The sequence below is a fragment of the Mytilus galloprovincialis genome, chromosome 2, assembly GCF_965363235.1.
Source record: "Mytilus galloprovincialis chromosome 2, xbMytGall1.hap1.1, whole genome shotgun sequence".
NCBI classification, from domain to species: Eukaryota; Metazoa; Mollusca; class Bivalvia; order Mytilida; family Mytilidae; genus Mytilus; species Mytilus galloprovincialis.
This window is the reverse complement of record NC_134839.1, coordinates 96,814,139-96,839,077: the sequence shown is the minus strand read 5'-3', so window position 1 is coordinate 96,839,077 and position 24,939 is coordinate 96,814,139. Positions and strand designations below refer to the sequence as shown.

At 32.8% G+C, this 24,939-nt stretch overlaps 1 protein-coding gene across 1 annotated transcript; it reads left to right on the top strand.

Annotated features, from left to right (window-relative positions):
* The first annotated feature begins 396 nt into the window (after positions 1-396).
* Positions 397-23,488, top strand: LOC143062468 (uncharacterized). The gene is made up of 7 exons (XM_076234156.1): positions 397-597; positions 775-865; positions 2,228-2,358; positions 2,924-3,005; positions 15,684-15,760; positions 20,745-20,871; positions 22,686-23,488. Exons 1-7 carry the CDS (start codon positions 446-448, stop codon positions 22,740-22,742), a joined length of 717 nt encoding a protein of 238 aa, XP_076090271.1. The 5' UTR covers positions 397-445; the 3' UTR covers positions 22,743-23,488.
* Positions 23,489-24,939: the final 1,451 nt, after the last annotated feature.

Here is a 24,939-nt window from a genome sequence, read left to right as displayed (position 1 = left end):
TAAAAAGAGAAGCTGTGGTATGATTGCAAATGAGGCAACTCTCCACAAGAGACCAAAATGACACAGAAATTAACATTAGGTCAAGCACGTTATACATATTGGTAATAGACATTAAAAATATACATTCTTTTCGCTAAATTCATAACATTATATTATTATACAGTGAAAAAAACCGTTTTGACAAGAAACGTTTTTGTTTTCAGTTCAGTAACAATCCAGAATCTTTGTGTGTCATAACTGTATATTGTAGATTTAATGCGCCACATTGAAGTTGAGTTTATCAATGAAAGTAACTGCTTACCTTTATCTTCCGTTAGCTTTATCAGCAACAAATCAAAACTGTGTCAAACTGATAGTAAAATCTAATCACATATTTTCATTATCATTAATTTTATTTGTATAATCATGTTAAATTGTAAATAGATACATATGTAATGTTAGAAATATGGTTTTATTCTTATTTTTGATATACTTGTCGTTTTTATTTTTCGCACTTAATTGTGATGCAATAAAGACTGTGAATTCTTGTAAATGTGATTTAGAAGACGGACAAGTTATCGATCTTTCTAAATTGGCCAAGAAAGACGGATCAGCAAGGTATGTTCGGATATTGTTGTTTGTTCATTAAACGAGTATTATTTCTTTTATACTTTGGAAGATTCTTTTATTTTCGATAGCTCACACACACCTTTCAATAAGCTTAAGTTTGTCAAATTAAAACTAAATATTTTGCTTTTGTATTTCTGATCTACAATATGTTTTCCTATTTTGTAGATTTGTTGATATTCATGATGGTCTGGGGTCTGATACATTTTCGTACAATCCATGTAAAGGATTTAGTCAAGGATCCTGCAGTGATGTTGCGGTAGGACTAAAAGCCATTATGAAAATAATTAGTACATATTACTGTTATTGCGCATGTCTATTATTTTTGTTTTTATCTTTAAGTTGGATTACCACTATGCATTATCGACATATTGTAGCTGCAAATTGTTCTTAACTACTACTGTGCTCAGTGACATTTTCACATTATCGTTCTTACGTAATATCAATTTGATCTTTTCATTCAATTAACAGAGTCGGATTTAGAGGGGGCAAGGGGGGAAATTTGGTTGATCATATAGGGAATCACTGAAGCATGACCGGAGCGGTCCCTTAAGCAGTCAGTGGGCCCACTTATGAAAATTTCTGGATCCGTCACTGATTATTTATTGATCCAAATTGTTTAAAGTGTTCCCACACTGAGCAAAACACATATTAACAGAAAAGTTAAAAGGGTATGACAACGATGTCGCTGAAATATGAGTTCAAATCCAGCTGAGATGTATATGTCAGATTAACTATATTGTAGGACTTAATTCCTGACCCGATACCTTTTGATTTGGGTTTGTTCTTATTTACCGCTTGAAAATTGAATAATTGGTTGGTGTTTAACGCCACTGTCAGAAATATTGCATTATTTCGTGGCGGTTAGATTTTTATTTGTGAAGGAGACAGGAGTGGCCAGAGAGAACTACTGTAACAGATTTTTGGTAGAAAATATGACGATCCTAGTCAATTAAAATTGAAGTCGAGTGAACCTGCCCCGTGCAGGATTCGAACTTACAACCTCTGTGTTTACAAGCCACCATGCCTCTACAGTTTGAGGAGATCATATTACTGGTATCTGAATAGACGGAGCTTGGCATGAATTGTGGTATAGAATTACAGTGTTACGAAAATGCTTTTAATTTGATTGGTGTATTCTGAGATTCCGGTAATGGTCTACAAAGTTTCGGCATTTCCATTGGCTATTTGTTAGGTTAAGATAACTGTCGAAGATCACAGTCATATTCAGATTCAAATTCAATATTTTATCAGGATCTCATCACATAATTACACAGACTATTTTCCCCGTCGTAATTTCTTCAATAAAACACAAAGCACTCACCTGTATCATCTGAAAACATTCTTTTTGTCCAGTTAGATTCCATTATGAGACGTACCAATAGCTTGAAAACCTCTAACGTTAATGTTTGAAAGTAGAAGCGGGCTTATAATATCCTATTGATAAGGTGCCAAAGAGTTTAGGTAAACCGAGTTCAAAATATTGTTATGAAACCCTATAATTATACTGCCTATAGTAGAATATTGTGTTATTTTTATATATTGCTAGGCATGCCAGACCAGAGGTTGAGATTATTATACTGCCTTTAGTACAATATTGTGATATGTTTTATATTTCTAGGTGTGTCAGACCAGAGGTACAGATAATTATAATGCTGGGGACCAGAAAGGAGCTGTTTGTTTTCAGGATAATACAGGAATATCCATCGTTTATACATCCGATTCTCCAGTTATGATACAAAATGTAAAAAGGTACTAATATAGTAAGATAACAATTTTCTCTATGGCGAAGTTATTATGTAAATATTTGTATTAGATTTTCATAAATGTGAAGAAACAAAATATAAAAAGGTCCGTTTATAATATGGCGATTTTAGTATGTAAACAATCGTATTCGTTTTCCATATTAGGTGAAAGATTTACATCCTCATAAATACAGTTTATATTCACAGAAAGTTATGCATGTACATGTTACAGTAGAATGTTGAATTTATAACAAAACCACGGAGACTATTTATATCGAGAATTATAAAGCAAGTTTGACACAGAATTACAAAACTCGACGACCACATGTTTGATGTAGAAGTTAACACATACCAATGAGACTAATTCCTACAGTTTTCTTCAGTGTGAGATAACACGTTTAAATCTGGCTCAGCAATGTCGGTTAGGTATACTAAGAATTCAGAGGTCATATTCTGAATCATATCACATTCATATGTTCTTGTCCTTATATGTATGTAATATGTGCATTTTGACCCTTAAAAACGTTTACATCTTCGTCATCGTTATTATTTGTTCCTTCATTTTATTTCAGAACAACAGTGCTTTATCTAACGTGCGATAGTAGCACAGAGGGTGACCTCCAGGTACAAGGAGAGATCACAGAGTCAACATATGTATGTAAATGATATGGTGTAAGAGATCACAAAATCACGCAAAAAAGATTCCAACTTCACATAAAAAGCCTTTAAATCAATACTACCTTTAATTTAACAGCAAATAGAGTAAAATGATAGACCTGTACAGTAACTAACATCGTGTTCCTCTCTGAGCATGATATTAGTTCCTGAAAGCTACCACTTTTGAACAATTATGTTTCTAGCACACCAGCATAACAATGTAGAGGGGAACTTACAAAATAAAAATAACGTCACAACCTCTTAAAATAGTATTAGTTCAGTTAAAAAAATAACTAGAGGCTCTCAAGAGCCTGTGTCGCTCAACTGTTTTTACTTTAATTTTGGAAATCAAGTAAAAATAAGATGAATTATACCCTAATAATGATTTCAATTTTCCCCAAAATGACCTTTCTTTTTCTGTTTAGCAATAATCATTCCAACAGCCACCTCATACGGAGTAATTATCTTCCAGCTGATACAATACTCTGGGTATTGAAGTTCTTACATATGATACGGTGCTTTTTGTCCGCAATTTGCTTTTTGTCCGCTTTTGCTTTTTGTCCGATAATTTTGCTTTTTGTCCGACAATTTTACTTTTTGTCCGTTGCTTTTTGTTCGTTTCGCTTTTTGTCCGATATTTTCGCTTTTTGTCCGACACTTTTGCTTTTTGTCCGTTGCTTTTTGTCCGTTTTGCTTTTTGTCCGATAATTTTGCTTTTTGTCCGACACTTTTGCTTTTTGTCCGTTTTGCCTTTTTAGCTCACCTGGACCAGAGGGTTAAGTGAGCTTTTTTCATCACTTGGCATCCGTCGTCGTCGATAACTTTCAGAAAATCTGAAACTAATGGCAAAATTAAAGCAAATATGGCCACAATCATCCTTAGGGTATATAGTTTAAAAAAGGTATCCAATGAGCACGCCCAAAAAATCAAGATGGCCGTCATGTCTAAAAATAGAACATTGTGGTAAAATGTAGATTTTAGCTTATATCTCTACAACTAAAGCATTTAGTTCTGGGATAAAAATATTCATCAAGTCATAATCTATATGCCCGAGATTTTTCAGTTACATTAGACAACGCGTTTTGGGGTTGCTGCCCCTGATATTTCAATTTTAAGGTAAATTAGCATTTTATAGTTTTAATTTGATTGAAGTTTTATTTTAAAGTCATTATAGCGAGTAAGCTTACTTGTTATAACGACTTAACTAACAACACAGCTAACTTGTTTTAACGACTTAACTACAAAATGTAACTCGTTTAAACCACTTGTCTAACTTGTTTACTTAAAAACTACTACACAATTTTTATGTGATGTTTGATAATAATATAATGATTAAATGTGTTGCTATTAGATAATAAATAAAATTGAGAATGGAAATGGGGAATGAGTCAAAGCGACAACAACCTCGACCATAGAGCAGACAACAGCCGAAGCCCACCAATGGGTCTTCAATGTAACGAGAAACTCCGGCACCCGGAGGCGTCCTTCAGCTGGCCCCTAAACAAATATGCATACTAGTTCAGTGATAATGGACGTCATACTAAACTCTGAATTATACAAAAGAAACTAAAATTAAAAAGCATACCAGACTAACAAAGGCCAGGGGCTCCTGACTTGGGACAGGCGCAAAATTGCGGCGGGGTTAAACATGATTTTTTTAGATCTAAACCCTACCCCTATACCTCTAACCACAACAATACGCACAGTAAAACTCAGTTTAAGATGTCCGAGTCCGATGTCAGAATATGAAAGAAAAAAATATAAACAAAATGACAATTATACATAAATAACAACAGACTACTAGCAGTTACTGACATGCCAGCTCCAGACCTCAATTAAACTGATTGAAAGATTATGTCTTCATCATATGAATATCAGGTACAATCCCTCCTGTAAGGGGTTTAGTATTATACCATCATGAAACATATGAGAAGAACATGCCAACAACTGGTTTTAGAATAAATGTGTTTAAATCCGATGCAAAGACCCTATAAGTGAATCAATATTAAAGCCAAAATATGAAATCTTTAATGACCTGACAACAGTATCGTAACTATTATCCCTTCTTAATAAGTCTGTTTAAAGGTTTTGTTAGCTTTTGAGGTGAATACTGACATTTTTGTGCTTTGTAAAGAATATTACCATAAAACATTGGATGTGAAATACCTGAACGTATAAGATATCTGCATGTTGAGTTATATTTACGAATTATTTCCTTGTACCGATGATAAATTTAGTAAATGTTTTGACTAGTTTGTGATATCGAAAACCCTGGTGTAATAATTTTTCAGTAATACATAAATTTCTCTCGCTAAAATCTAATACGTCAATACATACACGAGCGAATCGTGCAAGTTGAGATATATAAACACCATAAGATGGTGACAAGGAAACGTAGCCATCTAAAAATGAATAATTAACGATAGGAAGTGAAAATTCATCTCTTTTATCATAAATTTTTGTATTAAGCTTCCCTTTAATGATATAGATATCACGATCGAGGAAAGGACATTGGTCATTGTTAGTATAAGCTATATTTAAAGTAAGTTCAACAGGATAAATTTCTTTAGTATACATACTGAAGTCGTCATTATTGAGAGCCAATATATCATCCAAAAATCTAAAAGTATTGTAAAATTTTTGTATCAAATGTTGTTTCGATGGGTATTTGCTGATTTTAGTCATAGTTAGTAACTCGTAACAATACAAAAACAGGTCCGCAATAAGTGGTGCACAGTTAGTCTCCATTGGAATTCCAATAACTTGACGATATAGGGAATCTCCAAAGCGAACAAAAATGTTATCAAGTAAAAATTCAAGCGGAAATATAGTATCAAAGCATGTCCAATTGACATAGTTAATTTGTTTGTTGCTACTAAAAAATGACCGAAAAGAGTTTGAACATATGTATTGGCATTCTGACTTTTTAAATGCCCAATTATTTAGGGATGTGATTTTTTTTCTTAATATGAATATGAGGCAAAGTGGTATATAGGGTAAAAAAATCATAACTTTGAACAGATTCAAAATCACCAATATATGCATGCAGTTTATCAAGTACTTCCAACGAGTTTTTGACACTCCAAAAGTAATTAATTCCACTATTTTCAAAGGCCTTATTTGAACAATTTATTATCAGGTTTTTGATTGTACCAAGTGTATCTGTAAGTAGAATAGACAATTTAGAAATGCAACAATGGCTTGAAGATGAAATAAATCTATACTTGTAATGTGTTTTGTGTAGCTTTGGAAGCCAGTACATAGTTGGGACTTTCATTGTATTTGGTTGTTATGTAGCTAAAAGTTTGTGATTGTTACAGATGTCGTTTTCTAAAAATGAAGTCTGTTGGAATGTTGGTGAATTCGTGATTTCCTATTGCAGAACCTCATTGTAAAATTTACATCAAACAATAATGATATTATTAGCGTCTATATCAGCCGGGACAAAAACAAATTCCTTGGCTAGTTTTTAGTTTAGCATGGATTTCTGGCGAAAACATTTATAACGGCCGAATTTAAAGTTTTGTCTTGGTTAATAGAAGAAATTTTCATGATAAAAACTGAAACGAATGCGGAAAAACACACAAACGCATAAAGATGTTTATTCAGGACAATAACTTATATCCAAAAATAACAGCAGAAATATATATGAACTACTACCAATGAAGGTTATAAAATACTATAGGTAATACTTAATACTTTACGTAATGTGCTGTTTATCTTTTTTTTGGTCGTTTATATAAAAAAGAAGATGTGGTATGATTGCCAAGACTTAAAATTGCACAAAAATAATGGATTTATACTTTAACGAAAACATCTCTCGAAAAGCTATTCGTTGATGGCTGAATGCTATTTATTTCTGAAATCTAAATTTTGTTTTGCTGTTCTAAGTGTTCTAGATGTTACATGCAGCTAAGATTGGTGAAACAATTACAAAAAAATACTGGTCTGTATAAAATGTACGCAAAAGTAAACGAAAGAAAGCCGCTGGAATGCACTCCTGGTCTCAGATAAGTACATTTAAAAAATGACAGCTAACATGAAATAAGTGCCAATAAAAGAGTGAGTCCAACACTTGCTTTTTCAAAAACAAAATCTATATTCAAAATGATAATCTATAAAAGTCCTAACAAAGAATGTTTCTGTCATGTTGTGCAACGAAATCTCTACAGCACATGGTACATGTAGTGACACCACTAGATGTTTAATAGGATCCCGCGAAAAGTCTGACTTTGGTCCACGAAGGTAGCAAATTGTCTGTGTGACCATCGCTGACGGCTTTTGGTACACATAAGATATTTTATTTTATTGGTTAACAGATATTTTTTTAATACGCCGGACAGCCATTAAAACATCACCAAGGAAAGGTTGCCATGCTCTTTGTTAATTTCCATGAAACTGATATAGCCCCAAAGGTTTTACATGAACACCAATGTATACTCGTGTCGATTTGAAAGCCACGCGGAATCAATGTCGGAGATGTTTAAGACAAATGCATCGATCCTGCTGGGCGTTTGTTGCTTTATATCTCCCTTGACATGGCCTATCATTAAAAGGTCCCTTTTGGGGATTTGTGGACTATTTGGTATACTGTAGAGGGTAAATAATTATACAGTCTACAAGCGTCCGTTCAAATAACCCTTGTCCCTCACATATGTTCCAAAAATCTATCAAGCGTAAAGTATTCGACATTAGTCTTAACAGTCATTTTTGACCAACTATGCATAGTTCTAATAATAATAAACTAAAGGCTCTAAATAGCCTTTGTGATCTCCTGGGTCTATGTGCATATTCAACAAAGGACACTCTCCAACATTGTACACAAGAATATAATTCATGACAAAATCTGTTTTGTTGATCTTGTATTGCTGATCATGTGCTGTTTAGATTCCTTCTATCTTGTTTAGTTTTGCTCAAAACACAAAAGAGGATAAAAAAAATCCTCATTTAATTGCAATTACTTCTATAAAGATTCACAGTCTACTTAACTTTGTCGACACCATTTGATTTGTTAGTAGATCTTGACTTGCTGATCATTTTTGTGATTTAAAGTGTATCTTAATCTATTATAATTTTCTATAATATATGACAAAACTTAAAACAAGATAGATGAAAATCTTCTTTAAGGTGGTATGGAAGTTTAGATTAAAAATGATAGAATTTGCCAAAACGTAGTTCAAAAATGTATATATGAACTGTGTAATGTTCAAAAATTTAATAAATATGATACAATGTAGGTCACCGAGCATTTTTCGCAAGTTACAGGTTGTGACAAAATGACACAATTTGTATGACAGCGCTGAAGTACGTCCATTATTCATTTTCCATTATTCAAAATTCAATAAAGAATAATGAAATAGTTTATTAAGCACTATACGTTAAGTGATGAATAATGAATAATGAACTAGTTTTCATTTCAGTATTCAAGTTGAAAAGTGAATAATGAAATAGAATAATATTTTTTGACTGTGACACTATATCCCGTATTACAGAATTCGTAATTTTGATCTTACAAATATTCAAATTAATATCAGACAAAAAATCAAAACACTCTTTGAAATTTTTAACTTTGTTTATTTATCTAGTTTCGGAGGAATAACTAGAGGGATTCCCTAACTATTTTTAACAGAAGTTTCTTGGTTTAATGTATGGACGACCTGAATACCATAAATATAAAAAAAGACTCAAAAACTTCACGTTGTCTTTTATTATTTTCACTGGACCTTTGCTATTCCTCATCCCTTGATTATAGATATGACATGCTATTTGTACAGCAATGACCATTAGAGGGGTTACGGAGGACCAAAATGCCGAAATACGCGTGAAAATTAAGAAATAGCCAATTTTTAATAATGAATCGGATAACTTGAATAATAGAATGGTTGCTGCGGCCCTTCAACCCCTATTTACACTTGTACCTTATACCTCATTCGAAAGCTTATTAATAGAGGAGCAAAAGGTATGTAGTCAGTGTGTTCCTCGTCGCCTTTTAGAGGAGAAACGAATGACCTAAATATCGAAATGAATGTGACTATTAAAAGACATAGCTTATTTTGAATAATGGAATGGACTGCTGCGACCTTTCAGCCTCTAATTCAAGAAACCTTAATACATCATTTGAAACCTTGATAGAGTAACAAAACTGTTTTAACAACGTGTATTTTGGCACCTCTAATGGTCATTGCGGGACATACTGTTTATAACAATTTTATTCCTCTTTGTATAGCTATAGGCTATATACCTCTTGTTTCTCTGTTGGAACGCTTTTGATTGACGTATAAGGTAGCAATACACAGTAAGGAGTTTGGTTTCGTATTTTGGACCCGGTGGATATGAAAGTTATAGTGCAATAAAATTCATTTTAGACAGCTGAGTACTAATTTAGCCTTCAAATACGGTAAATAAGAACATGGAGATTATTTTTTACATGTTTTATGGCCTATTTACTGTTTGACTCTCCGTATTTTCATAGCTAGACTGGCCATATAGGTCCGGAAATTAATGTAAATAAATTTTTAAAAAAGTCTTTTTTTTCAACACGAAGTATTTTACCAAAAAAAATACGCGCATTTTGGAATTTACGTCCTCCGTAACCCCTCTAATGGTTAATGCGGAACATACTGTCTGTAACCATTTTATTCCACTTTGTATAGCTATAGGCTGTATACATGTTTATCTCTTGTTTCTCTGTTGGTTCGCTTTTGAATGACGTATAAGGTAGCAATACGTTAGCTTTCGAATGAGTGATAAGGTATAATCTGTTATTAGGGGCTGAAGGGTCGCAGCAGTCCATTCCATTATTCAAAATATCCATTTCAGTATTCAAAATTGGCTATTTCTTAATTTCACGCGTATTTTGGCATTCAAATCTCCGTAACCCCTCTAATGGTCATTGCGGCACAATCGACATGTTATAGCTAAAATAAAAAAGACAATGTTTAGTATTTTAATTTTTATATATGTTTTGGTATTCAAGTCGTCCATACATCAAACCAAGGAATTTCTGTTAAAAAAAAGTTAGGAAAACCCACTAGTTTATCCCCCGAAACAAAATAAATAAATTAAAAAGATCCGGCATTATTTCACATAGTGTTTTGATTTATTTCTTACAAAATTGTATATTATTTAATTTGAAAATTAGTTAGATCATACGAAAATGACGAATTATGAAATACGGGATATAGTGTCACAGTCAAATAATCTAATTCTATTTCATTATTCACATTTCAATATGAATACTGAAATCTAAAATATTTTATTTTTCATTATTCAACATTTAACGTTGAATAGTGAATAATGAACTGTTTCATTATTCATTATTGAATTTTGAATAATGCAAAATGAATAATGGACGTACTTAAGTTCAGTGCGGTATTTGTATGGATTATACGGAGAAAAACAGCATTATGTGACCAGAAGCTAAGTTATAGAATTGAAAAACAAAATGCGAGAAGATAGCTTTTAGAAAATGCTTTGAGAATATCAATAGATACAATAGGGTCACCGTGCGTTTTTCCTGCTAAATTTTAAGATGGAAAAAGTTCATGTAGATTCTTTCAAAAATGCACTATGTCCCATAAAAATGCCAATTTAAAAACATTAAAAATTAAACAAATAAAATCTACGTTTGTAAAAATATTAATATTTATCAGTTGAATTTTGTTACAATGATTAAAAATTAGACCTTAGGTTTTCTTGTTATTTACAATCCAAGATATAAGGTAACCCACCCCCCCCCCCCACCCCCCCCCCCCAACCCCCGCCAAAAAAAAATGGTCAAAATCATCATCAATGGACATTATCTGTATTAAGGAGTCGATTAACGACTTCGATTATGTTGTCTCATTTGTAGAACTGATCTTGCTGATCACCATTAAGTTTTTCTGTATCTATTATAATTTGCAAGATAGTAGGCAAAACAATTTGTCATTTTAGGGCAATTAATCCTATATTAAAATGGGAAATGAGTCCATGGAACACAGATAATGCCCCCTCTCGCATATTACTTTAGAAAGGGACATAACTTGATAACGACAAAAGTGACACTACCCACATTTGTACTTGATCTAACTTATGTTGTAATAAGTATTGTGTATAAGTTTCAAAAAATTTGCTTAAGGCCGTTAGTTTTCTCGTTTGAATTGTTTTACATTGTCATTTCGAGGCCTTTTATAGCTGACTATGCGGTATGGGCTTTGCTCATTGTTGAAGGCCGTACGGTGACCTATTGTTGTTAATTCCTGTGTCATTCAGTCTCATGTGGAGAGTTGTCTCATTGGCAATCATACCACATCTTCTTTTTTATATTAAGTTAAGAAACACAAACGATAAAGTCAGTATTTTCCCCATTTGTATAGGGCATAAGAGGAAAAGTGAGGCCATACAAATTCATACTTGACCTGTGTTTTATGGTATACTAATTGCGTATAAGCTGCATGCCATTTTTTTTTAAGGCAAACTGCAGTTAAAGAACGAATATAAAAAGTTCAGCAGTTTTTCCATTTCCAAACTCTAGAGCAGTAAAAGTGACGCCATCAAAATTCAAACTTGATCTGGAATGTGTGGTAATAAGCATTGCGTTTAAGTTCCATAACATTGGTTTGGGGCGAATGTTTAGTATTTTAATTTTTATATATGTTTTGGTATTCAAGTCGTCCATACATCAAACCAAGGAATTTCTGTTAAAAAAAAGTTAGGAAAACCCACTAGTTTATCCCCCGAAACAAAATAAATAAATTAAAAAGATCCGGCATTATTTCACATAGTGTTTTGATTTATTTCTTACAAAATTGTATATTATTTAATTTGAAAATTAGTTAGATCATACGAAAATGACGAATTATGAAATACGGGATATAGTGTCACAGTCAAATAATCTAATTCTATTTCATTATTCACATTTCAATATGAATACTGAAATCTAAAATATTTTATTTTTCATTATTCAACATTTAACGTTGAATAGTGAATAATGAACTATTTCATTATTCATTATTGAATTTTGAATAATGCAAAATGAATAATGGACGTACTTAAGTTCAGTGCGGTATTTGTATGGATTATACGGAGAAAAACAGCATTATGTGACCAGAAGCTAAGTTATAGAATTGAAAAACAAAATGCGAGAAGATAGCTTTTAGAAAATGCTTTGAGAATATCAATAGATACAATAGGGTCACCGTGCGTTTTTCCTGCTAAATTTTAAGATGGAAAAAGTTCATGTAGATTCTTTCAAAAATGCACTATGTCCCATAAAAATGCCAATTTAAAAACATTAAAAATTAAACAAATAAAATCTACGTTTGTAAAAATATTAATATTTATCAGTTGAATTTTGTTACAATGATTAAAAATTAGACCTTAGGTTTTCTTGTTATTTACAATCCAAGATATAAGGTAACCCCCCCCCCCCCACCCCCCCCCCCCCCAACCCCCGCCAAAAAAAAATGGTCAAAATCATCATCAATGGACATTATCTGTATTAAGGAGTCGATTAACGACTTCGATTATGTTGTCTCATTTGTAGAACTGATCTTGCTGATCACCATTAAGTTTTTCTGTATCTATTATAATTTGCAAGATAGTAGGCAAAACAATTTGTCATTTTAGGGCAATTAATCCTATATTAAAATGGGAAATGAGTCCATGGAACACAGATAATGCCCCCTCTCGCATATTACTTTAGAAAGGGACATAACTTGATAACGACAAAAGTGACACTACCCACATTTGTACTTGATCTAACTTATGTTGTAATAAGTATTGTGTATAAGTTTCAAAAAATTTGCTTAAGGCCGTTAGTTTTCTCGTTTGAATTGTTTTACATTGTCATTTCGAGGCCTTTTATAGCTGACTATGCGGTATGGGCTTTGCTCATTGTTGAAGGCCGTACGGTGACCTATTGTTGTTAATTCCTGTGTCATTCAGTCTCATGTGGAGAGTTGTCTCATTGGCAATCATACCACATCTTCTTTTTTTATATTAAGTTAAGAAACACAAACGATAAAGTCAGTATTTTCCCCATTTGTATAGGGCATAAGAGGAAAAGTGAGGCCATACAAATTCATACTTGACCTGTGTTTTATGGTATACTAATTGCGTATAAGCTGCATGCCATTTTTTTTTAAGGCAAACTGCAGTTAAAGAACGAATATAAAAAGTTCAGCAGTTTTTCCATTTCCAAACTCTAGAGCAGTAAAAGTGACGCCATCAAAATTCAAACTTGATCTGGAATGTGTGGTAATAAGCATTGCGTTTAAGTTCCATAACATTGGTTTGGGGCGAATGTTTAGTATTTTAATTTTTATATATGTTTTGGTATTCAAGTCGTCCATACATCAAACCAAGGAATTTCTGTTAAAAAAAAGTTAGGAAAACCCACTAGTTTATCCCCCGAAACAAAATAAATAAATTAAAAAGATCCGGCATTATTTCACATAGTGTTTTGATTTATTTCTTACAAAATTGTATATTATTTAATTTGAAAATTAGTTAGATCATACGAAAATGACGAATTATGAAATACGGGATATAGTGTCACAGTCAAATAATCTAATTCTATTTCATTATTCACATTTCAATATGAATACTGAAATCTAAAATATTTTATTTTTCATTATTCAACATTTAACGTTGAATAGTGAATAATGAACTATTTCATTATTCATTATTGAATTTTGAATAATGCAAAATGAATAATGGACGTACTTAAGTTCAGTGCGGTATTTGTATGGATTATACGGAGAAAAACAGCATTATGTGACCAGAAGCTAAGTTATAGAATTGAAAAACAAAATGCGAGAAGATAGCTTTTAGAAAATGCTTTGAGAATATCAATAGATACAATAGGGTCACCGTGCGTTTTTCCTGCTAAATTTTAAGATGGAAAAAGTTCATGTAGATTCTTTCAAAAATGCACTATGTCCCATAAAAATGCCAATTTAAAAACATTAAAAATTAAACAAATAAAATCTACGTTTGTAAAAATATTAATATTTATCAGTTGAATTTTGTTACAATGATTAAAAATTAGACCTTAGGTTTTCTTGTTATTTACAATCCAAGATATAAGGTAACCCCCCCCCCCCCCCCACCCCCCCCCCAACCCCCGCCAAAAAAAAATGGTCAAAATCATCATCAATGGACATTATCTGTATTAAGGAGTCGATTAACGACTTCGATTATGTTGTCTCATTTGTAGAACTGATCTTGCTGATCACCATTAAGTTTTTCTGTATCTATTATAATTTGCAAGATAGTAGGCAAAACAATTTGTCATTTTAGGGCAATTAATCCTATATTAAAATGGGAAATGAGTCCATGGAACACAGATAATGCCCCCTCTCGCATATTACTTTAGAAAGGGACATAACTTGATAACGACAAAAGTGACACTACCCACATTTGTACTTGATCTAACTTATGTTGTAATAAGTATTGTGTATAAGTTTCAAAAAATTTGCTTAAGGCCGTTAGTTTTCTCGTTTGAATTGTTTTACATTGTCATTTCGAGGCCTTTTATAGCTGACTATGCGGTATGGGCTTTGCTCATTGTTGAAGGCCGTACGGTGACCTATTGTTGTTAATTCCTGTGTCATTCAGTCTCATGTGGAGAGTTGTCTCATTGGCAATCATACCACATCTTCTTTTTTATATTAAGTTAAGAAACACAAACGATAAAGTCAGTATTTTCCCCATTTGTATAGGGCATAAGAGGAAAAGTGAGGCCATACAAATTCATACTTGACCTGTGTTTTATGGTATACTAATTGCGTATAAGCTGCATGCCATTTTTTTTTAAGGCAAACTGCAGTTAAAGAACGAATATAAAAAGTTCAGCAGTTTTTCCATTTCCAAACTCTAGAGCAGTAAAAGTGACGCCATCAAAATTCAAACTTGATCTGGAATGTGTGGTAATAAGCATTGCGTTTAAGTTCCATAACATTGGTTTGGGGCGAATTATAGTTAAAGAATGGAAACCAATTTCGGACGTCATCTGACAGTTTTGACATTTGGTAAAGCTCAACATCCTGCTGTTGTCAGATTTTCTCTCTTTTTAATGGTTTTCAAAATAATAGACAAAACTTTAATTTTACCCCGTATGTTCTATTTCAGTCATGTTGGCCATCTTGGTTGGTAGGTGAGGTAATCAGACATATTTCTTTTTAAATAAGATACCCTAATGATGATTTTTCGAAGTTGAAAATAAAACCTGCAAAACTATACACGTTTTTATATTGGACATAAAGCAAAATCAGCGGACAAAAAGCAAAACGGACCAAAAGCAACGGACAAAAAGCAAACGTGTCGGACAAAAAGCAAAATTATCGGACAAAAAGCAAAACGGACAAAAAGCAACGGACAAAAAGCAAAAGTGTCGGACAAAAAGCAAAATTATCGGACAAAAAGCAAAACGGACAAAAAGCAACGGACAAAAAGCAAAAGTGTTGGACAAAAAGCAAAATTATCGGACAAAAAGCAAATTGCGGACAAAAAGCATCGTATCATACATACATGCAACTTTGAGACTTAAAATACTTCAAAGTGAGAGAATAAAAAAAAGCCTTTATTTTCAGGCTTTGATGAGGAGATTTAAAGTTTTTTTTTTATTAAAAGTATTTGATAAACAATTGTAGTTTGTTTTTTTTTACTTTGAATATATTTGTTTTCTTTCAGCTGATGACCTTAACAAGTAAATATGCATGTCCGTTTACACCATCATTACTGTCGGCTGGGTCCATTCTTATCATTGTGTAAGTACGGTAGTTTTCTATAAGCAGTAAATTATCAAATAATGAAATCTAAAAAATATCAAATAAATTCATTTTTATGCCCCACCTCCGATAGTAGAGGGCCATTATGTTTTCTGGACTGTGCGTCCGTTCGTTCAGGTTAAAGTTTTTATCCCAATTTCACAGTCCACTGAACATAGAAATTGAAAGTGCGAGTTTCAGGTTAAAGTTTTTGGTCAAGGTAGATTTTGATGAAGTTGAAGTCCAATCAACTTGAAACTTAGTACACATGTTCCCTAAGTATGGAACGCCACAGCTGTCTTATGTGGAACTCTGATATTATTTTATGTTATTTTATTATTACTTAATGATATTTTTTCTTTACTTAATATGGTTTTGACATTACGTAATGATGTTTTAATATAACTCAATATGGAATAGTCATTACCAAGGAATTTATATAACCTCCTTGTCATTACTAAATGATATTTCGATATTACACGATATGGTTTCGTATTGACTTCATATAGTTTTGTCATTGCTCAATATGGTTTTGTCATTACTCGATGTGGTTTCACCATTATTTAATATGGTGACATTAATATTAAATGTGGTTTAAACATTACTTAATGTGTACATGACTTAACGTATTGTAGTTGTTTCATTACCTAATGTGGTTTTGTTATTTCGTAATGATGATTTATCTATTCTTTATATGGTGTTAACATTACGTAATGATGTTTCAAAATTTGACGATTTTACACTACTTGATGAGTCTGTTTCATTATTTGATGTGGTCTTGTAATTCTTTGATGTGGTCCTGTCATTCTTTGATGTGGTTATCCCATTACTTGATGAGGTAAAACCACGTGACCAATTCGGAAAAACCTGTTCTATTTTTCCATGTTGTATGTGCCTTGAATGCGTGTGGCCATCCATATAATTAGTGTTCAAAAGAATTAAATTCGTATTACTGTTTGAGTTAAACTTTGAGTTAGTTTTCGAATTCAAGTCATGCTTAGAAACAAAGTTCTAGTTAGCATTGAGTTTCGAGTCACATTTAAAGGCAGAGTTCTAGTTACAACTTTAAATTTGAGTCACTTCTTGGGGTAGAGTTTGAGTAAGATTCGAATTTAAGTCTCATTTAGATTAATTAAGATTTCGAGTTGAAAATCGAGCTATTTTATATGTCTTTTTGAGTTCGTAATTAAATGTTCTATCGCGGAACAAGGGCTTTTGCTCGGGATTCCGAAAAGAGGGCTCCGAGATATGCGTACCAAATAAACAAATGTTGCAGTTTACAAAACGCAACATAGGAGTTGAAGTAAAGTTAGATGTGGTGTGATTGCCAATGAGACAACTTTTCACCAGAGTTTAAATGCAGTGGATGTAAGAAATCATATGTAGGCAACCGTACAGCCTTCAACACTTCGTATAGTCAGCTACAAAAGGCCACCATGCACTATGTGAAAAAAAATCAAACGAAAAAACTAACGGTGTATTTTACAAAAAACAAATATGACACATATGTATGTACAACGACAACAATTGAACTGCATGCTCCTGACTTGGGGCAGGTACATAAAGAAAGTGCATGTGGCGGAGTTTAACATGTATATGAGCGATTCGAACATCAGACTGTAACTAGATAAAGTGATGCCCCCGCACTCCACTCTTTTAAAAGCTTACACACAAAAAGGACAAAGTTCAATTTTTCTCCCAAAAGAGGAAAAATAATAAAAAGATAAAAACCCTGACCACATGCACACCTTCAATACATGTACAAACAACTAGCTGAGTGATAAATTCCTAGCATTCAAACTGTAGGAGGAGTTATCTGGAAACGCCCTACTTATGCAAGTAAATTTCCCCAAAAAGATCAACTTTCTCCTAAAAGAGCACATATTAATAAAAAATTAAACCCTGACCACATGCAGCACAACTTCAATATATGTACAAACAGACACTAAAGAGAAAACTTACTAGGATTCAAACTGTTTGAGGAGTTATGCGGAATAACTATATACCCATAATGGGACGGAAAGACGGACGGACGGACAGAGGTTAAACACTATGCCCCCAACTGTCAGTTGCGGTAAAGTTGTGGTGGCTTAAAAAACAGTTTCAATTGACTGACTCAATAGATCGGTACGCCTGGGTAATCTAAATCCATCGGGGTGATCTCAGGTTCCGCATGGAAAGTAAGGAGATTCTGCTCAACGTGTGGCACCCATCGTGTTATTCGCGAAATTTCAAAACCGGTGATTTGGTTTTATTTGGAAGTTCACATTCGAGTAAAAGATGAAGGTATTATGGTTACGACAACTGGAACATGTTCGTCGTCAGATGTGAAACAGATATTCCAAAAAGTTTATTTTTCAAATAGTGCGAGGTAGATCAGAGAATACAATTTATTAAAAGTAAAAGATTGATATTCGTATGTATGTTCAAATGATCATTAACGCTAAAAAAAATATCGGAGAATTCTTATTTTATAGTATTGATGCTTTGTCGCTTAGTCCGATCCCCCTCCCCCGATTTTCCTGTGACTTAAGTGTGAGTTGATTTGAAGTGTCTCGTTTGTTAAGAAAAAAGTATTAGTTTTTGATTTGTGTCCAGCCTGCGACATCAATGTAGCGTCAGTAAGACACAACAACGTCGTCGAAAGTGGCGTCATTTCGGGACCTTTTATAGCTTACTATGGGGTATGGGTTTTACTCATTGTTGAAAACCATACAGGTTTGTTTTAGTTAAATAAAACCGAATTAAACTGTTTTGACATGATACATTTATTACCTCCATGAAGTGTTTTAAAACTTGTATAGGAGTTTTTCCTCAATATCTAGAAAAAGCATCTACAGAAAAATATTTTTTTTTTTATTTTTTTGACCAATGAATGTACAGCCGATCAACATTACGCTTTTATACTGAAAGCAGCAATAGTAGGCGAGACACAGTGTTCCTTGGACTATTTTACAAATTTATTATAATACTGCTTCTATTTGAGAACTTCGGATCAAATAACAGGACCAAGTGGTTTGGGGATATCCCAATTATGTCCGAAATACTGTAAATTTTTTAGGATTTTTTTTTTTTTTTATTATTATCTGCCGTTCCCCTTTTTCATACCAAATAACTCTGAACAACCACTCGAACTTTAATTCAAACTTTAACTATGGCGATAACCATTCAAAGCACACTACACAAACGACATAGTGAAATCTGTTAAAAAATAATTTTTTTTTCACATAGTACATAGTGGCCTTTTGTAGCTGACTATACGGAGTGTTGAATGCTGTACGATTGCCTTTATATGATGTCTTACATCCACTGCATTTAAACTCTGGTGGATAGTTGTCTCATTGGCAATCACACCACATCTAACTTTATTTCAACTCCTATGTTGCGTTTTGTATATATATACTGCAACATTTGTTTATTTAGTACGCATATCCAGGAGCCCTCTTTTCGGAAGCCCGAGCAAAAACCGTTGTTCCGCGATAGAACATTTAATTACGAACTCAAAAAGACATATATAATAGCTCGAATTTCAACTCGAAATCTTAATTAATCTAAATGAGACTTAAATTCGAATCTTACTCAAACTCTACCTCAAGAAGTGACTCAAATTCAAAGTTGTAACTAGAACTCTGCCTTTAAATGTGACTCGAAACTCAATGCTAACTAAAATTTTGTTTCTAAGCATGACTTGAATTCGAAAACTAACTCAAAGTTTAACTCAAACAGAAACCCGAATTTGAATTTGAACACTAATTAGATCATTCAAGGCACATACAACATGGAAATTTATCTAAAAATAGAACAAAATAGGTTTTTCCGAATTGGTCACGTGGTTTTACCTCATCAAGTAATGGGATAACCACATCAAAAAATGACAGGACCACATCAAAGAATGACAAAACCACATCAAATAATGAAACAAACACATCAAGTAGTGTAGAATCGTCAAATTTAAAACATCATTACGTAATGTTAAAACCATTTAAAGAAAATAGACAAATCATCATTACGAAATAACAAAACCACATCATGTATCACTAAGGGAACAACTACATTACGTTAAGTCACATAATGTACACATCAAGTAATGTTAAAACCACATTGACTAATGACACAACCATATTAAATAATGGTGAAACCACACCGAGTAATGACAGAACCATATTGAGTAATGACAAAACTATATCAAGTCAAAACGAAACCATATCGTGTAATATCTAAATATCATTAAGTAATGACTATTCCATATTGAGACTCAGAGTTATATTAAAACATCATTACGTAATGTCAAAACTATATTAAGTAAAGACAAAACAATATCAAGTAATATCAGAGTTCCACATAAGACACATGTGGCGTTCCATACCTATGGTATGATCTTTCTAAATTTATTGCCAAATTAGACTTATGACCCCAATTTCACGGTCCATTGAACATAGAAAATGAAAGTTCGAGTAGGGCATCCGTGTACTTTGGACACATTCTTGTTTTTTTTTATAATTCAAAAGTTTAAACTCGTCACAAATATTGGTAATGTTTATTTTTACGTTTAATATATGCGAGGAGGTTGAAATATGTGCAATCGGTTTTCTGCGTTATATATGAGGAGAATACAACTGAAATATAAGCCTTTTATTTAGATCTGTGATATGTTCTTATTTGACATTTGTTGTATAATTTTCCCACAAATAACCAACAACAGGTATAAATTCGAAACCTGCCTGACTTTCATATCAATTCAATTAAGTTTTATCGATAAAATTATAATAATACATATAAAGAACGCTGTAGGTTAAGCACTAGATATAAAAACATAGTAATCATCAAATTAATCTAAATATATGAATGGTCATGATTAAGCTTTCTGGAAGTTTAAACTTTGCTTTATTTACAAGATTAGCTTTGAAGTTTCCCTTATTTTGTTTTATTGTAAACTATAGATTCGAACTGAATGTCGTCATGGGTTTTTTTTTCTTTCTTATAGATTGGTATGTCTACTTTTAACATACTTTATCGGCGGAATTCTGTATCAGACGTTCTATAAAAAAGCAGTTGGAATAGAGAGAATACCTAATTATACATTATGGACTAGTTTGCCATCATTAGTGAAGGTAAAATATAATAGAAACATTTAGTTTTTCTCCCATACGGTTACAAATGCGGAACTATTTGTTTACATTTTACCCCCCAAGATGGTACTCAGAATAGAATCCTTTACAGCTTCTGATTGGATGATGCGGGATTGTAATTACATTTAATCGAAAACTTATCCAATTAGGTTTGAAAATTGCAGAAAATCATATTCACATTTTACGAAGTATAGAAAATATCTTCCATTTCTGCACGTCGGAGCCATTAAAAATATGATCTTTTTTAACTGTATTTTAACTCAATTTCTGCCGCATGACCCCATATATTTTTTGGTTGTAATGCAACACTGGCATTTTTAGTAACAGAAACTGCTACCCGTTTTTCCCTATTTTGTGTATTCTTCGAGAAAAAAATACGGAACACCAGTGGTATCATATTGTAAACAGGAAATTTATCAAAATGACCACATAATTGATATTCATGTCAACACCGAAGTGCTGACTACTGGGCTGGTGATCTGTACCCTCGGGCATCGACCCAGTGGTGTTTAACCACATGTTTAAATATGACACAGCTCTGCTCTGGTTAAATCCTAACAACAAATACATGTGCAAATTTTTTTTTAAAAAAACCAGAAGCTACGAACGTCAATGTTTACAATGTTTACAAATAAACCAAACGACAGTACCAGACTTATTACTTGAAAGAACACAGGAATGTTTTGAAGATATTTCCATGTTAACTATGTTAACTATGTTCACGAAAATACGAACCATGTTAACTATGTTCACGAAAATACGAACCATGTTAACTATGTTCACAAAAATGCGAACCATGTTAACTATGCTTGTAAATGCAAACATAGAAATCAGCAATTCTTGTATGTTTAATGTTTTTAGCTCACCTGGCCTGAAGGGCCAAGTGAGCTTTTCTCATCACTTTGCGTCCGGCGTCCGTCGTCGTCGTCCGTCGTCGCGTCGTAAACTTTTACAAAAATCTTCTCCTCTGAAACTACTGGACCAAATTAATCCAAACTTGGCCACAATCATATTTGGGGTATCTAGTTTAAAAAATATATCCGGTGTCTCGGCCATCCAATCAAGATGGCTGCCACGGCTAAAAATAGTTCATAGGGGTAAAATGCAGTTTTTGACTTATAACTCAAAAAACAAAGCATTTAGAGCAAATCTGACATGGAGCAAAATTGTTTATCAGGTCATGATCTATCTGTCCTGAAATTTTCAGATGGATCGGACAACCTGTTGTTAGGTTGCTGCCCCTGAATTGGTGATTTTAAGGAAATTTTTCCGTTTTTTTGTTATTATCTTGAATATTATTATAGATAGAGATAAACTGTAAACAGCAATTAATGTACAGCAAAATAAGACCTAAAAATAAGTCAACATGACCAAAATGGTCAATTGACCCCCTAAGGAGTTATTGTTCTTTATAGTCAATTTTTAACAATTTTCATAAAATTTGTAAATTTTTACTAACATTTTCCACTGAAACTACTTGGCCAAGTTCATTATAGATAGAGATAATTTGTAAGCAGCAAGAATGTTCAGTAAAGTAAGATGTACAAACACATCACCATCACCAAAACACAATTTTGTCATCAATCCATCTGCGTCCTTTGTTTAATATTCACATAGACCAAAGTGAGCGACACAGGTTCTTTAGAGCCTTTAGTTTATTGTAACCCATAGATACAGTATGATACATTATATGAACTTAAAAAGAATGCATTTATAAACTTGTTATCATAGCATAGAACATACAATTTTGTCATGCCATCATGGTGGAATTATATATGTTTATTCTTTCATTTCAGGAAGGATCTATGTTTGCGTTAACTCGAGTTACAGGAAAAGGATACAGCAAGATTTGAGAGTTATTCATGGACAGTTTTTAACGTTTGACAGTTGACCATGAAAAGTTTTTATCGTTGAACATGAACTAATACTCATTTAAATAAACCCATTAAACAACGTAATTTCAACAGCTGAAGTAATACGTGTACATGTATTTACATTGTATCATAGATCAAATTTGTTTGTCCAATGTATGTTCATTTATGTTACTACGGCTTTTGATGGAGTTTAGCAATTCCAATTGACATTTTATGGTTTGTCTTTCTATGCTGTGATGTTACACTTTAGTTCCAGATAAGGATGAAGGTTTGGTACCATTAAAACGTTTAAACCTGCTGAAGTCAGGGATTTGATGTTCAGTAGTTGTCGTTTGTTGATGTGGTTCATGAGTGTTTCTCGTTGTTTTTTATAGATTGGACCGTTGGTTTTCCCGTTTGAATGGTTTACTCTAGTATTTCTTGTGGGCACCTTATACAATTTGTAGCTTGCTGTTCGGTGTGACCCAATGCTCCGTGTAAGAGACCGTAACTTGACTTATAATGGTTTACTTTTATAAATTGTGACTTGGATGGATAGTCGTCTCATTGACACTCCTACAACATCTTCCTATATCTATAGTTATATCTTTTAATGTATGTTTTGCATCAAGAACAAATGTACTTTTAGAAGAAGGAAGCCACGAAATATTGATCCCTCTTTGCTTATTTTAAACAAACTTTGTAGAAATTACCTATGTCAAGAATTGATAAAAATGTATAATATTGATTATTAAATTGTGTATTTCTTATAATGGCGAAACTAGTGAATACTTTTCGTTGTTATTGGTGTTATACAGAAAGAAAATATATCTCCGTCGGTCATTAAATACTGACACATAAAATACATGAAGAAGTACACATTGATAGTAACTTGAACCTAGAATTAATTTTAATGAAACATAAATTGTCACTAATATCTCATATTTAGGAATTATGAGGTATTTATATGACATGATAGTTATGTGTCACTACGATCCTTTTAAATCGTCAAACCAATGCTTCTATATGGCTAATAAATGGTGTTTTTAGTATACTGATGCAATAAATAGTTATCAAAGGTACCAGGATTGAGCGTCACTGATGAGACATAGGACTCATCAGTGACGCTCATATCAAAATATTTATAAAGTCAAACAAGTACAAAGTTGCAGAGCATTGAGGATTCAAGATTCCAAAGAGTTGTGCCAAATACGGCGAAGGTAATCCATGCCTGGGATAAGAAAATCCTTAGTTTTTCGAAAAATTCAAAGTTTTGTAAACAGGAAATTCATACAAATGACCACATCATTGATATTCATGTCAACGCCGAAGTGTTGACTACTGGGCTGGTGATACCCTCGGGGAAGAAACGTCCACCAGCAGTGGCATCGACCCAGTGGTGTAAATAGTTATCAAAGGTACAGAGTCCATTTGAAGTTCTGTATAGTTTTTTTTAGATATGAAGGGAAAAAATGGGCACTATGTTTTATGGTTAACAGAGAAAGTTAAATTACAAAAATACTGAACTCCGAGGAAAATTCAAAAAGGAAAGTTCTAAATCAAATGGCAAAATCAAAAGCTCAAACACATCAAGCGAATGGATAACAACTGTCATGTTCCTGACTTGGAATAGACATTTTCTTATTTAGAAAATGTTGGATTAAACCTACTTTTAAAGCTAGCTAAATCTCTCACTTGTAGAGAGCTCGTGACAATCATATGTCAGTATATGTGAAACCTTATGGTGTCTTGTTGGTCTAATATTGTTTATTGTTCGGAACAATGTCAAATATTGTGTAAAGATATATTTACCAACCAAACGAAGATAATGGGCAAATTTTTAAATGGTTGATTTGTATCAAATATTCTAGAATAAATAGAGTTTTTTAATATATAAGGATGAATAACCAGGGTTACAATTGTTATTAAATATGATAACTGTTGAGCAATCAAAAGAAAATATTTCGACAACATTCCAGAAATGTTTGAATTCGAGAACGGCAAATTCTCCAAAAAAAATAAGTTCGAAAAATTTAAAGAAAAACTGAGTTCGAAGAATATCTCTTACCTTTCAAAGATGATATACCTCTATGAAGATTTAGAACTGGTATCATCTCGGACTGTTTAGTTATGAAACTGATAGATGGATCAGAATTGGTAGACAGGAAAAGTACCGTAATGTGCAACTCTTTCCAAA